Source organism: Garra rufa, chromosome 22, assembly GCF_049309525.1.
Source record: "Garra rufa chromosome 22, GarRuf1.0, whole genome shotgun sequence".
NCBI classification, from domain to species: domain Eukaryota; kingdom Metazoa; phylum Chordata; class Actinopteri; order Cypriniformes; family Cyprinidae; genus Garra; species Garra rufa.
This window is the reverse complement of record NC_133382.1, coordinates 32,089,795-32,111,565: the sequence shown is the minus strand read 5'-3', so window position 1 is coordinate 32,111,565 and position 21,771 is coordinate 32,089,795. Positions and strand designations below refer to the sequence as shown.

At 37.2% G+C, this 21,771-nt stretch overlaps 1 protein-coding gene across 1 annotated transcript in view; it reads right to left on the bottom strand.

Moving 5' to 3' along the window:
* bahcc1b (BAH domain and coiled-coil containing 1b) overlaps positions 1-20,360 on the bottom strand; it is a 128,191-nt gene extending 107,831 nt beyond the window's left edge. The window contains exon 1 of the mRNA XM_073828301.1: positions 20,046-20,360. Within this exon, the coding sequence (XP_073684402.1) occupies positions 20,046-20,217 (172 nt within the window). The 5' untranslated portion in view covers positions 20,218-20,360. The remainder of the gene's footprint in view (positions 1-20,045) is intronic.
* Between the last annotated feature and the right edge of the window lie 1,411 nt (positions 20,361-21,771).

Here is a 21,771-nt window from a genome sequence, read left to right as displayed (position 1 = left end):
ATTAAAAAATGTCATATTGTCAAAAATCAGACCATTTGGTCATAATGGTCAATTTTTTTAAATTAAGATTTATACATAATCTAAAAACTGAATAAATAAGCTTTACATTGATGTTTGTTAGGATTGGATGATATTTAGCCATGATACAACTATTTGAAAATCTGGCATCTGAGGGTGCAAAAAAAAACAACAATTATATTTATATATATATATATTGAGAAAATCACCTTTAAAGTTGTCCAAATGAAGTTCTTAGCAATGCATATTACTAAAGTTTTGATATATTTTGAAAATTTACAAAATAGCATGGAACATTACTTAATATCCTAATGATTTTTGACATAAAAGAAAAATCAATGATTTTGATCCAAACAATGTATTGCTGGCTATTGCTACAAATATACCAGTGCTACTTAGGACTGGTTTTGTGGTTCAGGGTCACATTTGCTGATTTAGTGCATAAGAAACATTTCTTATTTTTATCAATGATTTGTTACCGCATATTTTTGTGAATATAAAATAATTCATTTGAAATCTCGTTGAATAAAAATATGAATTTCTTTAAAATAATCTTACTCTTTCAACAGAAATAAACAAAACTTTGCTGGCTACTTTAAAAAGGTCATTACATTTTTTATTATATTTTTAGGCACACATTTTTATTCCAAAAATGTTTTTCTCTGCTTTAAAACTGGCTAAATATTTAAGAGTGTAAAAAAATTTAAAGGGATAGTTCACCCAAAAATGAATTTTCTGTCAATAATTACTCATTCTTATGTCTTTCCAAACCCGCAAGACTTTCCTTCATCTTCAGAACACAAATTATTATATTTTGACAAAAAATGAGAGCTTTCTAAACCTGCATAGACAGCAATGCAACTGACATGTTCAAGGCCCAGAAAAGGTAGTAAGGACATTGTTAAAAACAGTCCATGTGACATCAGTGGTTTATCTGTTAAAGGAACACCCCACGTTTTTTGGAAATAGGCTCATTCTCCAACTTCCCCGAGTTGATAAGTTGAGTTTTACCGTTTTGAAATCCATTCAGCCGTTCTCCTGTTCTGGCGATATCATTTTTAGCATAGCTTAGCATAGATCATTGAATCCTATTAGACCAATAGCATCGCATTCAAAAATGACCAACGAGTTTCCATATTTGTCCTATTTAAAACTTGACTCTTCTGCAGTTATATCGTGTACTAAGACCGGCGGAAAATGTAAAGATGCGATTTTCTAGGCCGATAGGATTAGGAACTGCACTCCCATTCCAGTGTAATAGTCAAGGAAGTTTGCTGCTGTAATATGGACGCAGAAAGCGCAGTAATATCAGTGCCTGAAATTAGTTCCCAGCTACATAACTTCCAACAAGGAACGCTCACTGTGCATGCAGTTGGTCACGTTGTGCTGCGGGATATTACTGCGCTTTCTGCGTCCATATTACGGCAGCAAACTTCCTTGACTATTACACCGGAATGGGAGTGTAGTTCCCAATCTTATCGGCCTAGAAAATCACATCTTTACATTTTCGGCCGGTCTTAGTACACGATATAACTACAGAAGAGTCAAGTTTTAAATAGGACAAATATCGAAACTCGTTGGTCATTTTTGAACGCGATGCTATTGGTCTAATAGGATTCAATGATCTATGCTAAGCTATGCTAAAAGTGATATTGCCAGAACAGGAGAACGGCTGAATGGATTTCAAAAAGGTAAAACTCAACTTATTAACTCGGGGGGAGTTGGAGAATGAGCCTATTTCCAAAAAAAGTGTAGTGTTCCTTTAAAGTCTGAAAAGGAAGAGCAGAAATTGTTTTAGTTTTCTTTGCACAAATAAAATATTCTCATAGCTTCATAACATTATGGTTGAAGCACTGATGTCACATGGACTATTTTAACAATGTCCTTACTACCTTTCTAGGCCTTGACGGTGTCAGTTGCATTGAATGAGAAAGCTTTCGGATTTCATAAAAATATCTTAATTTGTGCTCTGAAGATGAACAAAGGGCTTACAGTTTTGGAACGACATGAGGGTAAGTAATTCAGAAAAGAAATTTAATTTTTGGATGAACTGTCCCTTTAAATGAAGAGAACGTTCTAAACAAGTAAACATGAATAACTGGAAAGGTCATGGAAAGTGTAGCAATGAATGTGGTTTTTGCTGTTCAGACAGTGTGTCAGATCTGTGTCATGTGAAGGGGAAAAAAATCTGATTTGATGCGCATTCAACTACAACGTGAAGCGAGAGAGAGAGAGAGCAGTCAGCAGTCTGTAGTGTGATCCACCCCTGATCATCCTGTGTTCATGCTTCTCTGTGTGTGTGTGGTGGTTAGTAAGGGTCACACCAAAGTTGAACGCAGTCAGTGAAAAGGTGAGAGTTCCCACATTAGCCCACCGCTTCCTCTCACAACCCAACGCTGTCCTCCTAATCAGACTCTTTCAGGACACACACACATGCAGGTCAACATGTCATACAGTTCTCATTGTCTAAAGCCACCTCTCGTTCACGTCTGTTTTCAATTCAATTTTTCCTTTAATTGTTCAACTAGACTTGAAAATAGTATGTAGTACAAAAACAACTCACAAGTAATAAAGATGAGACTGAAGCTTTAATTGAAGGAGTAGTTCACTTTCAGAGCAAAAATTTACAGATTATGTACTCACCCCCTTGTCATCCAAGAAGTTCATGTCTTTCTTTCTTCAGTTGTAAAGAATTATGTTTTTTGAGGGAAACATTTCAGGTTTTCTCTCCATATAATGGACTTCTGTGGTGTCCCCGAGTTTGAACTTCCAAAATGCAGCTTCAAAGGGCTCTAAATGATCCCAGCCGAGGAAGAATGGTCTTACCTAGCGAAACGATCGGTTATTTTCTAAAAACATTTACAATTTATATGCATTTTAATCTCTACACAGAGTACACACAGAGCTAGACAAGGTGAGCATTTGAGGTTAAAATTAAATTTAGAAAATAACCGATCGTTTTGCTAGATAAGACCATTCTTCCTCGGCTGTGATCGTTTAGAGCCCTTTGAAGTTGCATTTTGGAAGTTCAAACTCGGGGGCACCATAGAAGTCCATTATATCTAGAGAAATCCTGAAATGTTTTCCTCAAAAAACATAATTTCCTTATGACTGAAGAAAGAAAGACATGAATATCTTGGATGACAAGAGGGTGAGTACATTATCTGTAAATTTTTGTTCTGAAAGTGAACCTACTCCTTTAACACTCATCAAATAATCAATGGTAATGTAGGCTTTTTAAAAATAATATTTTCTAAATTAATGTAACAATATAATACCAATGCAATTAATAACTCAAAATCAATAACTTAAAGTTCAAGTTGATGAACACAAAATGTATCCCAGTGTGTCCTTTCGATTCAATACGAAATCAATTTATTATATATTATTATTTGTAATGAATTATTTGTGATTTATTATTAGTTCAGGTTTGCCAGATACACAAAAAAGCAACGCAAACGGCTTCATTTTTCAGCGTGTGTGTCACAATGTTCTCTCTCTTTCCTCCTCCATTCCCTTCTGTTCATTCCCCTCCCTGTCGTCCACCTCCATCTATCTGCCTTCTAAATCAATGTGTCTAATAAAGCCATCAGCTGCGCTGAAATATTGGGCAAACATGCACTCAATCAATGCATGCAAATGCCAGCCATCCATTCAGGGCCCTTCTGAATATCGACGGTGCATCGTTCCGGGGGTTTGTGTACGTGTGTGTTCGACAAATAAAAGCAGAAGGAAGGACACATGAAGGGTTCAGAGAAGAGGGAAACCCAAGATAAATGTGTTTCATTTTCTTCTTTCATGGCTCCAAAATGGAGAGAGAGAGCGAACGGCAGGAAAACAGACTTCCTCTCGATCCGACCTGGAGGCCACAAACATGCCCCTGTTTGAACTACTGTAGAAACGACGCTCACCGTATGAGGAAAGGCAAGGCCGATCCCAGATCTGAGGTTAAACGCCTCTGAAAATGAGAAGATTGTAGCATTGTAACCGGAAACACAGTGCCGCAAAGATGAGACTGTGTGTGTGTTTCTCTAAGCACTAAAAAGGCGATTTCTTCAACAAAACATCAGACAACTGTAAGGAAAAAAGACCTGCTATGCAGGAAAACCTCAGTAAGCCACCTGCAGACAGTCCTTCAAGTCCTAGACAATCATACACACAGAAAATAACATGAAAGAGTAAACACTGACCTCATCCTAACCCTTGCATTTTTTTGTTGCATGGTGGAGGCAGAAGTAAAGACTCTGGCCAGTGTGAGAACTCTCTTTTCAGACCATGACCCAGAGTCAACAGCTGAGCATTTAGCTCTTTCTCTCTCTGCCTCCACATCCACACTTGAATTGATCATAAAAGCATGAGCATTAAATATCTAAAAAAAAAAAAAAAACTAAACACAAACAGAGAAAAAAAAGAGAGCTTGTTTTAAATTTGTGGTTGTAACGCTGTCCTAATTCATCAGGCAGCGATTTGCGTCTACAGCGCAGACAACGACTTTTGGACAAATTTTTCTTGTGGTTTTTAAGACACATTTTGCCAAAAGACTATTTTTATAGACTTAGTATCTTAAAAACAGTGTTCACAATGAACAACAGACAAAATCAACTGCAACAATTAGCACAAATGGAATTAGCTGCACATGACAAAATTTCATTACGAGCATAATGTAATCATTTTTGTAATTTTGGTTTAAGGAATAACATTAAAGATTATTCCATGACATTCTTTTTAAGCGTTTTTTCATTATGATCTCAATTGTACCATCCTGATGTTTTTAATTTTTTCTAAAAAAAAAAAAAAATATGAAATTAAAAACATGCTTTTATAGAAGTGGGAAATTGAAATGTAATTTAATTTTACATTTATTGTACACTATTGTTCAAAATGTTGCTCTCAGTACGATTGTAATGTTTTAGGCTTACAGAGTCTGCATTAAAAATACAACAACAACAGCAATATTGTGAAATAATATTACAGTTTTAAATAATTGCTTTCTATTATAATATATTTTAACATTCGATTTATATTGTAATGGCAAAGCTGAATTTTAAGCAGGCTTTTCTCCAGTCTTCAGTGGTTCTCAAGTAACATTTATTATTATTATTGTCACAATTGAAAACAGTGGTTCTACTAAATTATTTGTAGAAACCGTGATAAACATTTTCATAGTTTGATTTAAAACGAATATTAAAGGGATAGTTCACACAAAAATTAAAATGTCTTCCCCTCATGTCATTCCAAACTCCTAAGACCTTCGTTCACCTTTAGAACACAAGTTAAGATATTTTTGATGAAATCCCAGAGCTTTCTGACCCTGCATAGACAGCAACGCAATTAAATCATTCAAGCCCCAGAAAGGTACTAAGGACATGGTTAAAACAAAAATAACAACTTTATTCATCAATTTCTTCTCTTCACATGCATACTCTCTTGAACGCGCAGAAGAGAAGAATTTTTTGAAATGAATATTAAAGATGTCCTTATTACCTTTCTGGGCCTTGAACGTGTCAGTTGTGTTGCTGTCTATTGAGGGTCAGAAAGCTTTCGAATGTCATCAAACATATCTTAATTTGTGTTCCACAGATCAACAAAGATCTTACGGGTTTAAAACGACATTAGGGTGAGGAATTAAAGACAGAATTTAATTTTTTTTTGGGAGAACTATCCCTTTAAATGTTCGTTTGTTAGCCGAGGTTGACAGTACCTTATAGAAAAGGTGTTTTTGCTCACTTACCCTAACAAACAGCTGCCATGTTGGAAATTCTCTGCATAAGTGAGGTGAGGGGGACCCTGAAGGGCATGATTTCCGGCTCTTACCAATACTCCACAAAGAGGATAAAGAGTTATTGAAAGATCATTAAAGTGCGACAACTCAAGGAGAGACGTACTGAAAATAAAGGCACAGAGAGATGGAGGAGAAAAGAGGTGAAAGGCATGAGCAGGAATAATGTTAGTAATATTCAGAGGGGAGTGAATGTGTGACTATAAAGGAAACTGAATCACTTTTGCAGATTGTAGGTTAAGGATCAAGGCTGCAATGCAAAGGTGTGTTTGTCCGCACATGTAAAGCGAACTGAAGGTGTGTAAGCAATATTAAGAATACAACACAAGAAATGCGATTACCTGTCTTCGCTAAAGTAGGTCCAAAGAAGTCATACCTGAAGCCAATCAGAATCATTCCTGCCTGTAAATCATTTAGCACATTTGAGGTTTGGAAAGAGCGTGTGAGAATGTTAACAACAAGCCGGATATTAGCAAAACAGCACCTTTAAACTGAGTATCACAGCGACACAGAAGGAGAGCGAAAGAGAACAAGAAGTGAGGGAAAGAGAAATACAACTTGCAGAGCTGAATCAGAGCCAAAGGGAAGTGTGTATCAGCCAAAGTGTAATCATAGGCCGGTCTCTCGGCTATTAGGAGAATTAAAGACTGATTGAATGGTCTTTACAGTGGAAACATAACATTGGGCTGCCTCAACCGTGTTTGTCTACTCGCTGCAACAGCTGGCCGAAACACGCTTCTGCCCCACCGAGACGAGCCAAGTTATGAAAAGACTTTAAACCATTAAAAAGATCTGAATCACTAACTTTCACACAAACCGACGCTCGTTCTTTCCTTAGACATCCGTCAAGGAGCGAGAGGAGCAGCGCTCCTGGCACCCGAGATGTGGAATCACTATAGCCTCGATTCACGCCTCACATCTTCCTCTCTTTCATCAGGCTGGACTGGCTCCATGTCCTGAGCGTATTTGTGTGAGGGGGAGATGATAGGGGAGGACTGTGGGACTTTGACTGCCTCTGTGTTGTGTCCACAGCTGTGTGTAAGGCTCCTGACCTCCAAACAAAGCCCAGCACAGAGGAGCCACTATCTGGCAGGCATGATAGAGGACAGGCAAGGCCAGCCAGACGTGCTGAGGGAACGACCGTAAAGCCTGAGAGACAACACAGCACCCGCAAGGCCTTTGATAACCGCTGGCGACTGGAGCCAGCATGACACGCATACACTCATAGCGTTAATACAGACAGACACACACACACACAGAAAAGTATTTTCACAAGTACAGCCTAGACAGGTTTAATATGATGTTCATAATGACCTGTAGGAAAGAAAAATCATAAATGAGATCTGTTTAACGTCTCATTTGTTTCTCCTAGACAGAAATGAGATTAGCAAATTGAGACTTTTAATGGAATAAAGGGATATTTCACCCTATATACTACTTTTTTAAGCAAGGAAGCATTAAACTGATAAAAAGTGACAGTAAAAATTACATTGTTAGAAAAAAATGCTGTTTTTTTTAAGAATCTTGAAAATATTAAGCAGCACCTGTTTTCAACATTTAACCAAACTGTTTTCAACATTCATAATAATAAATGATTTTTGAGCACAAAAATAGTATATTAGAATGATTTCTGAAGGATCATGTGACACTGAAGACTAAAATAATGATGTGGAAAATTCAGCTTTGCTGTCACAGGAATAAATTATATTTAAAAAAATATTAAAATATAAAATAGTTATTTTAAATTATAAAAATATTTCACAATTTTATTGTATTAAAAAAAGTGAGCATTTTAAAAGTATAAAAATCTTACTGACCCTATATTTCTGAACAGTGTATGCTCTCCACATTCATTTTAGCTCTAAACTATTAATTTATGTTGACAATTCACTTAATAATGTTTATTTTTTTAATATCTGAGAGCTGACACAACTGTTTTCAACATTCATAATAATAAAAGATTTTTGACCACAAAAATAGCATATTAGAATGATTTCTGAAGGATCATGTGACACCGAAGACTGAAATAATGATGCTGAAAATTCAGCTTTGCTATCACAGGAATAAATTACATTTTAAAAAATATTAAAATATAAAATAGTTATTTTAAATTGTAAAAATATTTCACAATTTTACTGTATTAAAAAAGTGAGCATTTCTGAAAATAAAAATCTTACTGACCCTAAATTTTCGAACAGTGTATGCTCTCCACATTCAACTCCAAACTATTAATTTATGTTGACAATTGACTCAATAATGTCTATTTTTTAATATCTGAGAGCTGACACTTCAGTGAAACCAAACTGTTTTCAACACTGATAATAATACATGAATTCTGAGCACAAAAATAGCACATTAGAATGATTTCTGAAGGATCATGTGACACTGAAGACTGAAATAATAATGCTGAAAATTCAGCTTTGCTATCACAGGAATAAATTACATTTAAAAAATATTAAAATATAATATAGTTATTTTAAATTGTAAAAATATTTCATAATTTTACTGTATTAAAAAAGTGAGCATTTTTAAAAATAAAAATCTTACTGACCCTACATTTTTGGACAGTGTATGCTCTGCACATTCATTATAGCTATAAACTACTAATTTATGTTGACAATTGACTTAATAATGTCTATTTTTTAATATCTGAGAGCTGATACTTATGTGCAATCAAACTGTTTTTAACATTAATAATATTAAATGATTTTTAAGCACAAAAATAGCATATTAGAATGATTTCTGAAGGATCATGTGACACTGAAGACTAAAATTATGATGCTGAAAATTCAGCTTTGCTGTCACAGGAATAAATTACATTTATAATATAAAAATATTAAATTTAAAAATATTAAAATATGAAATAGTTATTTTAAAAACTGTAAAAATATTTCACAATTTTACTGTATTTAAAAAAGTGAGCCTTTTAAAAAATAAAAATCTTACTGACCCTAAATCTTTGAACAGGGTATGCTAGCTCTATTAATTTATGTCGACAATTGACTCAATAATGTCTATTTTTTCATATCTGAGAGCTGAAACCAAACTGTTTTCAACATTCATAATAATAAATGATTTTTGAGCACAAAAATAGCATATTAGAATGATTTCTGAAGGATCATGTGACACTGAAGGCTGAAATAATGATGCTGAAAATTCAGCTTTGCAGTCACAGAAAAAAATAAAATTTTAAAAGGCATTAAAATATAAAATAGTTATTTTAAACTGTAAAAATATTTCAAAATTTTACTGTATAAAAAAGTCATCATTTAAAAAAAAATCTTACTGACCCTACATTTTTTAACAGTGTATGCTCTCCACAGTCATAATAAATTAATAAATGATTTTTGAGAACAAAAATAGCTTATTAGAATGATTTCTGAAGGATCATGTGACACTGAAGACTGAATTAATGCTGCTGAATATTCAGCCTTGCTGTCACAGGAATAAATTACATTAAAAAAAACTATTTCACAAATTTACTGTATTAAAAAAGTAAGCATTTTTGAAAATAAAAATCTTACTGACCCTAAATTTTGAACATTTCATTATTTCTCTAAACTATTCATTTATGTCAACAATTCTTAATAATGTCTATTTTTTAATATCTGAGAGCTGACACTTCAGTGAAACCAAACTGAGAACTAAAAAGGCAGTGAAATGTTCCTCTGGGAGGAATAAACTTGCTCTCGAAGACACAACTATGAGGAAAAAACAAGGTAAGCGGATGAGCATTTTCCTTATCGTTGCAAACACAGTCTCGAAACTGTAGTCAAATTATTTATGTGGCTCTTTTATTTTCGCCTGATTTCCGTCAGCTCCCTGAGAACTGCTTATTTCCTTTATAATCAGATGCAGGATGTTGATTTGAAGGACAAGAACAGGAATACAAGAATTATCAAATCAAAATATGCCTGATGAATGCCATAATCTATTGCGGAGCGTGCACAAGGCTCTTGTTGCAGCCAAAGCAGCGTTACATTGACGTGTCTCATGTAAACGTATCTTATAATTACAGCGCTGTAGTGAAAACAATGCAAATGCTGTGAAAGGAGAGACGTAGGAATGGCAAATCCGTGATCAGAGCTTTTCACATTAATGAACATGCACTGCTGCTGATGTCACTGCCGTGAGCTTTTAGAGAGTCATTACACATTAACTTTCTCTTTCATTAATCAGACACTTTTCGGTTTTCTTCACCACACTCTCGCTTTCTGTTACTCATTTCTATCTTTCTCTGTCTTTCATTTACATGATTCCCTGTACCCCTGTCCCACCGTCTCTCTCTTTTTCTCTCTCTCTCTCTCTCTGCAGTGTTTAATGTGCCGGCAGTGTTTACACCCCAGACAGCGGGTGCAGCACTTTAATCTTGGTAGTGTCTACATGACATCAGCACTCTCGCTGAAGCATAAACCATAGTGGAAAGAACACACACACACACACACACACACGCGCACTCATATATACATTATATTCACACATACATCACCTGCTTTCTTCCTCTCTTGTCTGTCTTTCCCTTTCTTCCCTCCTCCTTTCCTCCCCAATTTCTTTCTTCCTGTCCATCCATCCCTTTTTCCTTTCTTCTCGTTTTATTCTTCCTTTCTCCAAATTCTTATTTTTTTCTTTCCTTTTCACCTTTTTCAACTCATGTCCTTTTCTTTTCCTCCTTTTTCCTTTTTTCGCTTTCCACCTTTTCCTTCATTCCTAAATTTCCTTTTTTCTTTGTTTTCTTCTTCCTTCCTTCCTTCCTTGTCTTCATTCCATTGTCTATCTTTCTCCTCATTTCCTTTCAGTTTTCTTTCTTTCAACCCTTACCTTTGTTTGTTTCCTTACTTTTTTCTGTCTTTCCATCCATTCTTCCTTCTTTTGCCCTCACTCTAAAAAATGCTGGGTTAAAAACAACCCAGCGCTTTGTAAAATGTAGACCAACCCAGCGATGGAGTTGTTTTGACCCAGCAGTTGAGTTAAATGTTTAATCCAACCTTCTGGATTATTTTTATTTAACTTAACTATTGCTTAAAAATTACTATATGTGACCCTGGACCAAAAAAACTGTTGTAAATAGCATGGGTATATTTGTAGCAATAGCCAAAAAAACATTGTATGGGTAAAAATGATCGATTATTTGGTAAATTTCCTACCGTAAATATATAAAAATTTAATTTTTGATTAGCAATATGCATTGCTAAGAACTTCATTTGGACAACTTTAAAGGCGATTTTCTCAGTATTTTCATTTTTTTGCACCCTCAAATTACAGATTTTCAAATAGTTGTCCTATACACTGAAAAAAAAAATGATTCATTGAATGTACTGAATTTTTTTAAGTTAAGTGGTTGCACTCAATTTATTTTAGCTACATTTAAATAAAAAAAAATTGTTGACTAATTTTCAACTTTTTTTTACTTAAAAGCAGCTAAAATAAATTGATTGCAACCACTTATCGTAAAAAATGTAGTGAATTCAATTAATCATTTTTTTCATTGTACTAACAAAAGTATTGTCAATGGAAAGCTTATAAATCTGTATAAATCTCGATTTAAAAGCCCTTATTGACTGGTTATGTGGTCCAGGTTCACATATTTCTTGCTTAAAATGAACCTAAAATAGTTAATCTTAAAAAAATGTAGGAAATGATTAATTTATGTTCAATTGCTGCACTGTAAAAACCACAACCACAATTTGTTGAGTCAACTTAAAACAATGTGTTACCCTGCTGCCTTAGATATATGAGTTGATTCAACTTAAAATTTGAAGTTGTCACTTTGTGCAACTTAACATTTTAAGTTGAATAAACTTTTTTGAGTTAACTAAACTTAAACTTTTAAGGCAGCCAGGTAACAAATTATTTTAAGTTGACTCAACAAATTGTTTTTACAGTGTGGGTGGTACTTAACCCAGCATTTTTTAGATTGCACCTTTCTTAATTATTTTCTTTTATCTTTCCTGTTTTCTTTTTTACCATCCTTTCTTGCTTTCACCAACTTTTTTACATTTTGTTTTCCTTTCCTAACTTTCCCTTTTCCTTTCCATTTTTTACCTTCTCATTTTTCTTCCAATTTGTCCTCCTTTCCTTCTTACCTTCCTTAGTTTCATTTTTTAGTTTCTTTTCTTTCTACTCTTCTTCCCTTCTTACTTTCCTTTCATCATTTTCCTTCATTTATTAGCCTTCCCCTGTTCCCCAGTATTGTCTTTTTCTTCCCACCTTTCTGATTTTTTCCCTTCTTCCCTATCTTCTCCTTTCCTTTTCCTTTCTCCATCTTCTCACCCTGATCCACACCTCTATTCTGGGGTCCAGTGAATGATGAAGTCCTCTAATCCCCCTCTAACCAACCAGTATCAGTGTGAAAGCGGGCTCAGAAACTTCTTCCCAGAGAGGGATTACCAGCGGCCCCGAGTCTCATTCTACTGCCCTGCAATACTCTGACTCAGGAGAGACTTCTAACAGCACACACTCTCATGTGCGCCAACCACATAAGCCGCATCATCTTTAAAAAATTAACGTATTACACAAAGCAACTTGGTGTATAATTGCCTGCTTGTCAATAAGCAGACGCTTTCATTCAAAGCTTGTTTACAGTACATTAATTACAGGGACGATTCCCTTGGAGCAAGCTCAGGTTAACCGCCCTGCCCAAGGGCACCACCATTCTCAGTAACGCGGGTCACCCCTATCTGGGATCACACCTGTTTGGGTCGCCAGCCCAGAGCTATTATCAACAGGCTACCCATGTATACGAGTGTGAGTGTGTGGGTCTGAATGTGCATAAGTAATTAAACAAACAAGTTTACTGACGTTAGCCCATACGTTTTCAAAGCTAAAGATCTGTTTATGGGGAAAGAGCGATAATAAGGGTAGGCTCATATAGACTTTCACACACACTGACACACCACTTTCTCTTGTCAACAGCCCCTCTGTATGTAGTCATGCATTCCTCTTCAATCCAAATCACAGTCATTATGTTGCCATGCTGATAGCCGCGGAGCATGTTTGTGTCATAATTGAGCCGACTGTGACTGCACAGTACACCTGACCGGAGATCAGCTGCACAAGCTGGACAGAACAAAGCAGACACATACTGCATCCACTTAAGCAGTTCTGTGTTAAATCAATGCATTTTAGAAGGAGGACTCAGTTCAGGTTCAGATTATTGGAATGAGACCCGCATGTTTTGACATGTTGTTCGCTTTGCAGAATTTGACTTGTGGGAGGAGAGAAGCTGAGAATTCGTGTGGTCAAATAAGGCTTTGTTTTTCTGTGCATTCTGGGTAAAAATGGCAAGGCCGGAGTCTAGAAATAGAACAGGGGCTATTATGGGATGCATGGAAGGCTGGCTCCGTGTTCAGGCATGACTGTGTGGTCACGGTGGTCACGGCACTGTCTTCCCCCACAGCTAGCCAACCTCCTGCTGAGTCTGAGAAACGCTAATCAGAACCAGAGAGAGAGACAGACAGAAAGAGAGAGAAAAAACAAGCAAGTTCTTGCCTACAAAAAAAATAAGAATAATAATAAAAATGCAAACAAAAAGATTCAGGAAGACGATTAGGCAGGGATGAAAGTGAGCAAGGAAAACTCAACAAGCAATCAAAGCACGGGCCAAAGACAAAGGCGACGCGTCAACCGGAGTTTTGTTTTAATCAGAGAACATGAAAATATTCAAACATGCGGCTCGAAAGCAACAAGTCCCTCTCGAATTAAAGCCTTCGCTATAACGAGAGAGAGAAGAAGGAGAGGAAAACAGAAAGAGAGAGAGAGAGAAAGAGAGTCCCTCGAGACTGATTAATATTGAATTCCTGATGCTAATCTTTGTTTTGTGCTTTTTTTCCTTTACTGGTGTGGAAGCCGACGTGTCCTTAAAAAGCATGCTTTATGTATATTTAATGAAGGCTCTGCATATATTTGGAGCGCTCGTCTTGCTGTGTGGTATCCCACCCTCGCATGATCACATACTGCCACATACTGCTCAAGATACCCAAATATCGAAATATAGAACGTGCCTTTTGTAAGCTGTAAGATAAAATGTGTTTAATAATGCAAAATAGTGACAAGTGTAGAAAAAGCTGGATCTAGAATGGAAATAGCTTGTTTTTTGTGTGTGCACCTGGTACATACAGGTGTCAGATGCCTTTGCAGCATAAAATCCTTGATGATATTGCCTGATATCATCTAAGTATCTGATGGTGATGAGCTCAGCACAACTGTGAAATTACATGCGCCAAGGCGGGACGATCTGACCTTGTCGAAGACACACAGACTGATCGATTATTTATCACTGTGTGCACAAACACACAGAATTTACACATGCATGATTCAGAACACACGCACAATCCAAAAAAAAAAAAAAAAAACGGGAAGTGGATTTCCCAGTTCCTCCTATAGCGTACACAGTCAGGCCTGTCACTGGTTTCCTCGTTCCAATCACACATCCTCACCACAGAATGGAAGCACTTTCAAGGTTTTGTTTTTGCAGCCTATTTAAAATGTCATTTCTCTCTTACTATCAGACATCAAAGCCAGTATGGAGGGCTTTTATTTTCTAAGCCAAATCCCAAAATTGTTTCTCATTTACAAAAGCTGGCTGCAGGCCGAGTCAAAGTTTGGACTTAATAATGACAGCGGTGCAAGAGACAGTGCGAGGGGAAGAGTGCGGGAGGAGAGAGAGAGAGATTCCCCACATGGTTATAATATGCTGTGGTGGTTGAGTCCATCAGTCGAGGTGTCACAATGAAAAGTAGCTCACAGGATGTAGCGAGCAGCGTGCAAGCGCACACACGTACACATGAAAGGAAGAACGTATTCTGCTCAAACCCCAGACAAAACTGGTGAGTTTACAGGGCTCAAGAAAAAAGATAGTCGCTGGCCTGGGTCAGTGTGTGAAATATCTGAATTTTTTTTTAAATACTTGAATAAAATAACCTAATACATTTTAAAAATAGTATATAAAAATATTAGTGCTTTCAAACGATTAATTACAAATTAATTGCATCAAGAATAAAAGCTTTGTGTATACTAAATGTATATTTATTTTGCATATATAAATGTACACACATATAGTATATATTTTAAATAACTGATATTATATTATATATAAATATATGCATGTGTGTGTGTTTATAAATACATAAAAAAACAAAAACGTTTTTGGATGCGATTAATTATTTGACAGCGCTAAAAAAATATATAAAAATGATCTTGAAAAATATATTAATAAAAAAGAAAAAATAAATATAATAAGGCCTTGATTTAGATCAGTTTGAAGATCTCTATCATTTCCAACTATTCACACAAATGTAAAACACTTAAGCATGGCTGTTTTAAAGCACAATTAGCAAGAACGTAGTGTATTTTAATCTGCAGTAAAAACTAATTTCCAACGCGCTAAAGAAAGCCCTGACAAATTTCATAGAGGAAACGTGTAGCACCCTGAAGGAAATGTGTCAAAATGAGTGAGATAGCTGAAAGAATCACATATACATGCTAAACAAAACAATAATGAAATGAAAAAAAGAAAAAAAGAAATTTCCTGGGTGTTAAACTGATGAAATCCAAACAGCAATGTTGACGAGTCAGGAGGGCTGTTTTCTTGTGAAAATGCGAGCCAGTAGGAAACAGAGAAGGAAGAGGGGGAGGAGGAGATTGAGAAAGGGAGGGAGAGAGAGAGCGAGAGAAAGAGAAAGGAAGAAAGAAAGAAAGAAAGAGGGAGTCTGACAGCTGTATAAATGAGCTCTGTAGCTCATGGCGCCCCAGAGTACTGCCTCATTGTTGTGCTGATCCAATGCACAGCAGATGAACCCAGGGTTTAAAAGTTGAACTGTGTGTATGTGTGTGTGCGGCAGTGTCTATTGACCCTCATTTGCTTGCATCCGTTATTAAGTTTAGCTTATGTGTGTTTGTGTGCGATTGTGTCTGTGTGCATATTACAAGCCCTCCCATTGAGCTTTTTTTTTTTTTTAACCCAGTCAGTTCTCAAGTATCAGTTGCACAAATCCAAGTCGGAAGGGTGACAATTTTCAGATTTGGTGTGAAAACACTATATCATATGTCAGGTGTGTGATAGGGGAATATGCATGTATGGGTTGCCATGCATGCACTCACACTTCCACATTTAAACCCTCCTGCTTTGCATTAAACCTATTGCAAACAGTAATAAAAAATCATTTAAGTAGGCCTACACCAAAACAAAATTTTAAATAATATATCCAGTGCTTTAAGATTATAATTCTATCATCAATTCTTCACTTGGGTGTCTTCTAAATCTGTATGACTTTCTTCTTCTGTAAAAGACAAAAGATTTAAAAACTGCTTCTGAATGCAGAATTGATGCTTTACATTTCCGTTCTCTGGTGTTTCCAGTCAAATTAATATATTTTCCGAGGATAATATTACGTTCAACATGCGCACATTTTGATATTTAGTCATACTTAAAAAGTTAAATTCGGTAGATCTTTTTTACCCCGTTTTAACATGGATTTCTATGGAGACCTGAACACAAAAGCACCCAAATGGAAGTTAGAATATCGCTGCTCATCGGTTAGGAAAAAGGTGAATATGTGAACAAAAAAAGTCATAAATGGAATAACATAAAGGTGATTAAATTATCACGACCGAACTATTTCTAGATGCATGCAGGTGAGCCGCTTCAGCGTCTTTTGGAAAGCACCATGCGGGCCTGATCTCATGACTTTAACGGCACAGCTGTGCTTTGGGAGACGCGGCCCTGATCAATAGTCACAGGCATCGAAAGTGATGATATTCCGGGCGCTGAAGCAGGTAATACATATTTTATAGGTGCACATAAGAAGGTGTACGTATCAAATATTAATAAATGATTTTCTGCCGGCATTGATGACGTGCAGATGCATTGTTTGAGGGGGCAGCGGTGATGGGTGCAGTCGGGCCAGGGCGTTGGGACTCTCTCAGCCTACTGAGGCACATCAAACAGTGAAAGAAGAGACCGTTGGGTGGAGGGGAGGGGGAACGATGTCGCTTCTGCCAACGAGGCTCTGCTGAATCACACACACACATACACAGAGCGTCGTACACTTGCGCACAGCACTCAGCTGGCAGGCATAGTGAGTGGCGATGGAACACGCCAGGCTCTGTGCTACCAAGCAGAGGTAATTGGGCCAGATTACCAACCAGGTGGAAACATTCAGCCGCTCTTTTTCCTCTTCTCCCTCTCTCTCTTTTAGTCACTTTCACTCTTTAACTCTATTTTGGAGCAGCGAAGGAATCGCATGCCATTTCGGAAGTTTTCGGACCGAGGTGGAATCAAACACAAACGTTCGAGCCAAATCAAAATCACGTCCAAAGACGCTGTAATTAATTCAGCATTTATGTATTACAACTGATCCGTTACAAGTCAGCGATGGTGCACAGGTGAAAACAGAGAGAGATACTAACTAGACTCATGCGAACGCACTAATTTAAACTACAAGCCCTATCAAAGGCGAATGGCCTGGGGGCAGCAGTACCTCAGTGCGGAGCAGGGCTGCGCCGCAGAGGAACGAGTGGACGGGGAGGGTGAGACAGGTTAGGATCAACAGCAGCGCAGACACAGCATTGTTAAATCAGGACTCAAGGCACACAGAAGCGAGAGAGGAAGAAGTGATATGAAAGAAGGCCGACCAAAGCTTGACAGGGCAGACCACTGCTTTTGCAGAAACATGACTGCTATGGCACAAAGCTACAAAATCACTCTGTAACGCCGAGGGTGAGGGCAAACGACCACGTGGATGACTGTGACAGACGGGGTGCCACCTAATTGAACTTCGGGTTACTGTGGTTGTATTCGAGAAAATCTCAAATCATTCTGTGTCTCTATCTGTCTTCCAATCTATTTGTATTTTTGTGACTGGACATGCATTTACGCATTTTCAAAAACTTTAAATAACTTTTTCATATCCCTCTCATCCTTGTCTGCATAGGGATACGGTTTATATGTAAGTGCGAGTGTCTGAAATAATACAAATTAATTAAGATGAACATATATGTGACCCTGGACCACAAAACAGTCTTAGGTAGCACAGGTATATTTGTAGCAATAGCCAACAATACATTGTATGGGTCAAAATGATCGATTCTTCTTTTATGCCAAAAATCATTAGGATATTAAGATATTTTGTACATTTCGCTAAATATATCAAAACTTACATTTTGATTAATAATATGCATTGCTAAGAGCTTAAGTTGGACAACTTTAAAGGCCTTTTTTCTCAATATTTAGATTTTTTTTGCACCCTCATTCCAGATTTTCAAATAGTTGTATCTTGGCCAAATCATCCAATTGAAAGCTTATTTATTCAGCTTTCAGATGATGTATAAATCTCAATTTAAAAAAAAAATATTGGTTTGTGGTCCAGGGTCACATGTTAAATACTTAATAAACTAAGCATAAATAAAGAGCAAAGTTATACACAGAAAAAGAGAGAAATATATACTAAACATGCTTATATAAATGCATATCTCCCATGCAAACAAAAAAGGGGAAGATCTAAAACTTAGATATAAATTACTTTTGTCCCAGTATATGATGTAAAATAATACACACGGTATCACCTTAAACTACCTATTCTGTTTGAGCAGAAAAGACACCTGTGTTGATTAAAAAAGCCACAGCGGAAGAACAAGAAATTGATACGCGCACACACATACACACACAGAAGTAATGATGCACCTGTATGGCATGAGCTGGCGTCCGCCTTGAGGCAGACGTTACAGACATCTGCTGAGGATATGGAGGAAAGAAAAGAAAGAGAGAGGGGGGGGTGAAAAAGAAAGAAGAAAAGGAGATCCTACTGTACACATTATCCGAGCGCACTGCCAGAGCAGCATTTGATGTGCACACGAGACCTGAGCAGCACAACAAAATCCATCAATCCACCGGCGGTGCGGCTTTTAAAATGTATTCAGCTCGACGACAGTCGTCGAAGAAAGAGACAATGAAGCAATTCAATACATTAGAGATGAAAAATAACGACAGGAAGATGTACATTCACTCGAGAGCAGCTATCGTAAAAAAGCACGCAAGGCTGTATGTTTTATAGAGTTATTTTTCGGACCTTCGTAGTTTGTCTCCGTGTGAGGTATCGGGACGGAGTTATTTGTGTAAGGAACAAATAAAAATTACTTTAAGAAGCCAGTGGGTGAGGTTATAGCAGCGGGAGGCCGGAGAGAAAGACAGCCGCTAACGACCCCATCAGTACCCGCGCGTATTCACCGTGCGCCGGGGACCATCAGGGTCAGCGAGCGCTATGATAGATCTCGCTTCTGAAATTTCAGTTGAGTCTACGACACAGCAAACGTTATGCAACAAATACGAATTCGACTGAAAATACTTAAGCTGAATCTAAAGCACAGGGAATGTAATGTCTCAAATTCGAATTAAAATTGAAATAATTAATTATGCCTAAATTCGAAACACTTTACGTTTTAAATGAAGATGAATATGTATGTACGTACACACACACACACATGCATATATATATATATATATATATATATATATATACACACACACACACACACACACACACACACACACACACACACACACGCAGAGCTACTGACCCTAATCTTGGAGACTTCTCGAACCACAGCTCAGACACACACACACACACACACACACACACACACACACACACACACACACACCAAAGCTTGTGTTATTAACTTAAAGCAGCTGTGGCAGCAAACCGCTCAAATATGCACCCTAATAATTAACAGAAAATCATGGGGCTTTACTAGAATGGATACTACCAAACAATTTATTTTGTCAAAGAAGACTAGATGTCTGAATGAGCGCGAAACAAAGAGGGCAATCCGGCTATGAAGTAACTGTTAATTATTAACAAAACAGTATATTCATTTAATCATCAGAAACAAATTAAAAGACTAAATATAAATTACGGTGCCCAACTGTAATATTCCCAGTTAAGGTTGAAGGTATAGCTTATATTTCATTCCGCTCTCTTGTGATACGCACTGCTCCTAAACTAGAAACGACCAGCCTTTCGCAGCACATGTCAGATATTATTCAAGTAAACCGTTCGATAAAACGCTATAATTCAGTCAGATTAATCTAGACTATATGGAGTGCGAAGCAACTGCTTTATTTCCCAATAAAAAGTATGTATATGTAAGTACACGTCAAAGCGCTATTGTGAAGTTAAGCAATTTTAATTTGCTGATCGTACGTTTTAAAGACATTCACTTATCGACAGGGGAAAATAAACACAACCTTTACCTGAGTGTGGAGGCATCGGTATGTGTGAGGGGTAATATTTCCCAGGCTGAAAGTGACCGGGATGCTGCACAGCCGTGTGCCCGGCAGGAGTGATCCTCGAGGCGCCTCTGGGAACCAGCGCGCCTCGCTCTGCCAGAAGGTGCGGCGGAGGAGCGAAATCCCGACCTTCCATCCCGATAAAAAAACGATAAATCCGAAATCCACAAGAACCGAACCGAACGCCGCCCAGATGTTATAATCCCGTTAAGAGTTTCGCTTAGGTCTTGCATTCAGCACAGTTTTGGCTCTGACGGCCAAAAAAGTATGTCCCAGTCATGTTTTCTGCAACACAAAAATCATAAAATGTAGTTTAAATTACAAACCAGTTACACGAGTGAGTGATGCAAATCCACAAGATCGTATCATGTTAGTATCCTTCAGATGTGTAATGGTAATCCTTCATTGAAAACACCAAGAGTGTACGTCCATTGCTGCGACTGCTGCCTAAACACAAATTCTCCGCTCGTCTCTCTCATCTCACCACAATTGAGCGAGCTTGCAGCACACCTCCACTTTTACACAGAAGACTCACTGCAGGCTATACACCATTCACAGAGAGATGCCAGGATCAATACATTTTTACAGTATCCTTAAGCCTATATGGAAAACCAAGGACATTTTAAGCAAAAAACGAGGGAAAATCAGTCTTTCTGACGAGATGAAAAACATTAAGAAAATCTATCATCGCTGGCGTTTGGCATGACTGCTTTTATTACAAACACTAATTTATTTAACGCATCCAACTATAGCCTAAATGTAATTTCTTCGGTGCATTTTGTTAGTCATTTCTGTTAATTAAACTGCTTTGTTCATCTGAACTAGGTTTTCCATAACATAGTATCCGGGGTAACAGCACACGGATGATGTCGTCTATATTTCACCTTTGGCCTCTAGTCCTTAAGTTTCCCAAATCACGGGTACAAGCAATATAGTATGATCTTACGCTGTTGCAGATGGAGTTTTGTCATGGCAAAATGGTGCATTGAGAGAACTGTCATGCGGTGTTACTAATGGACGACATTTGTTTCAAAACATGCTTGCAAAAACGTACTTTTGCCAGACAATTGAAATACAAAATACAAAGCTCATGCGAATGGTCGCAAGTGTTCTCCTTATCACACCGAATCAAAGATAAGGAAACAAAGACATTTTGATCAAGTTTGAATATCCAGCTGTGCTGTCCATTTATTACAAATTACAAACTATAAAAGAAAGACATAGGTCTTGTCTCCGGATATTTGACGTTCAGAACGCTGAACGTTGGTTGGATGATTTAACGTATTGCTGATCGAGGCCTTAAAATGTTGGAAGTTCCCAGTTTGGACTGTAAGGATGGTTGCAGTGCCAAATTGTCCTACTGCCTTCATTAAAAACGAAAACTGAAAAGAGAGACAGGTTATAGAATAATAAGTAAACTGACGTGCACAAAATGACATTTTTTCTAAATGAACTGAAAATTCCTGAAGAATGAGCTCTCTGAAGCACAGAATTAAATGTAGTGCACCATTTTTGCGCTGACAAAGGACATTTCCAGCAAACATGTATATTCTGTGTGACATCATTAAAAGAAATTGGGCACAAATTTTAAAACATGGGGTATTTGAACGTAGTAACCTCCCACTATTAACCAAAGCCGAACTTTTATTGGGATCTGAGATCTATTAGATTTGGCTCGGAGGACGGATGG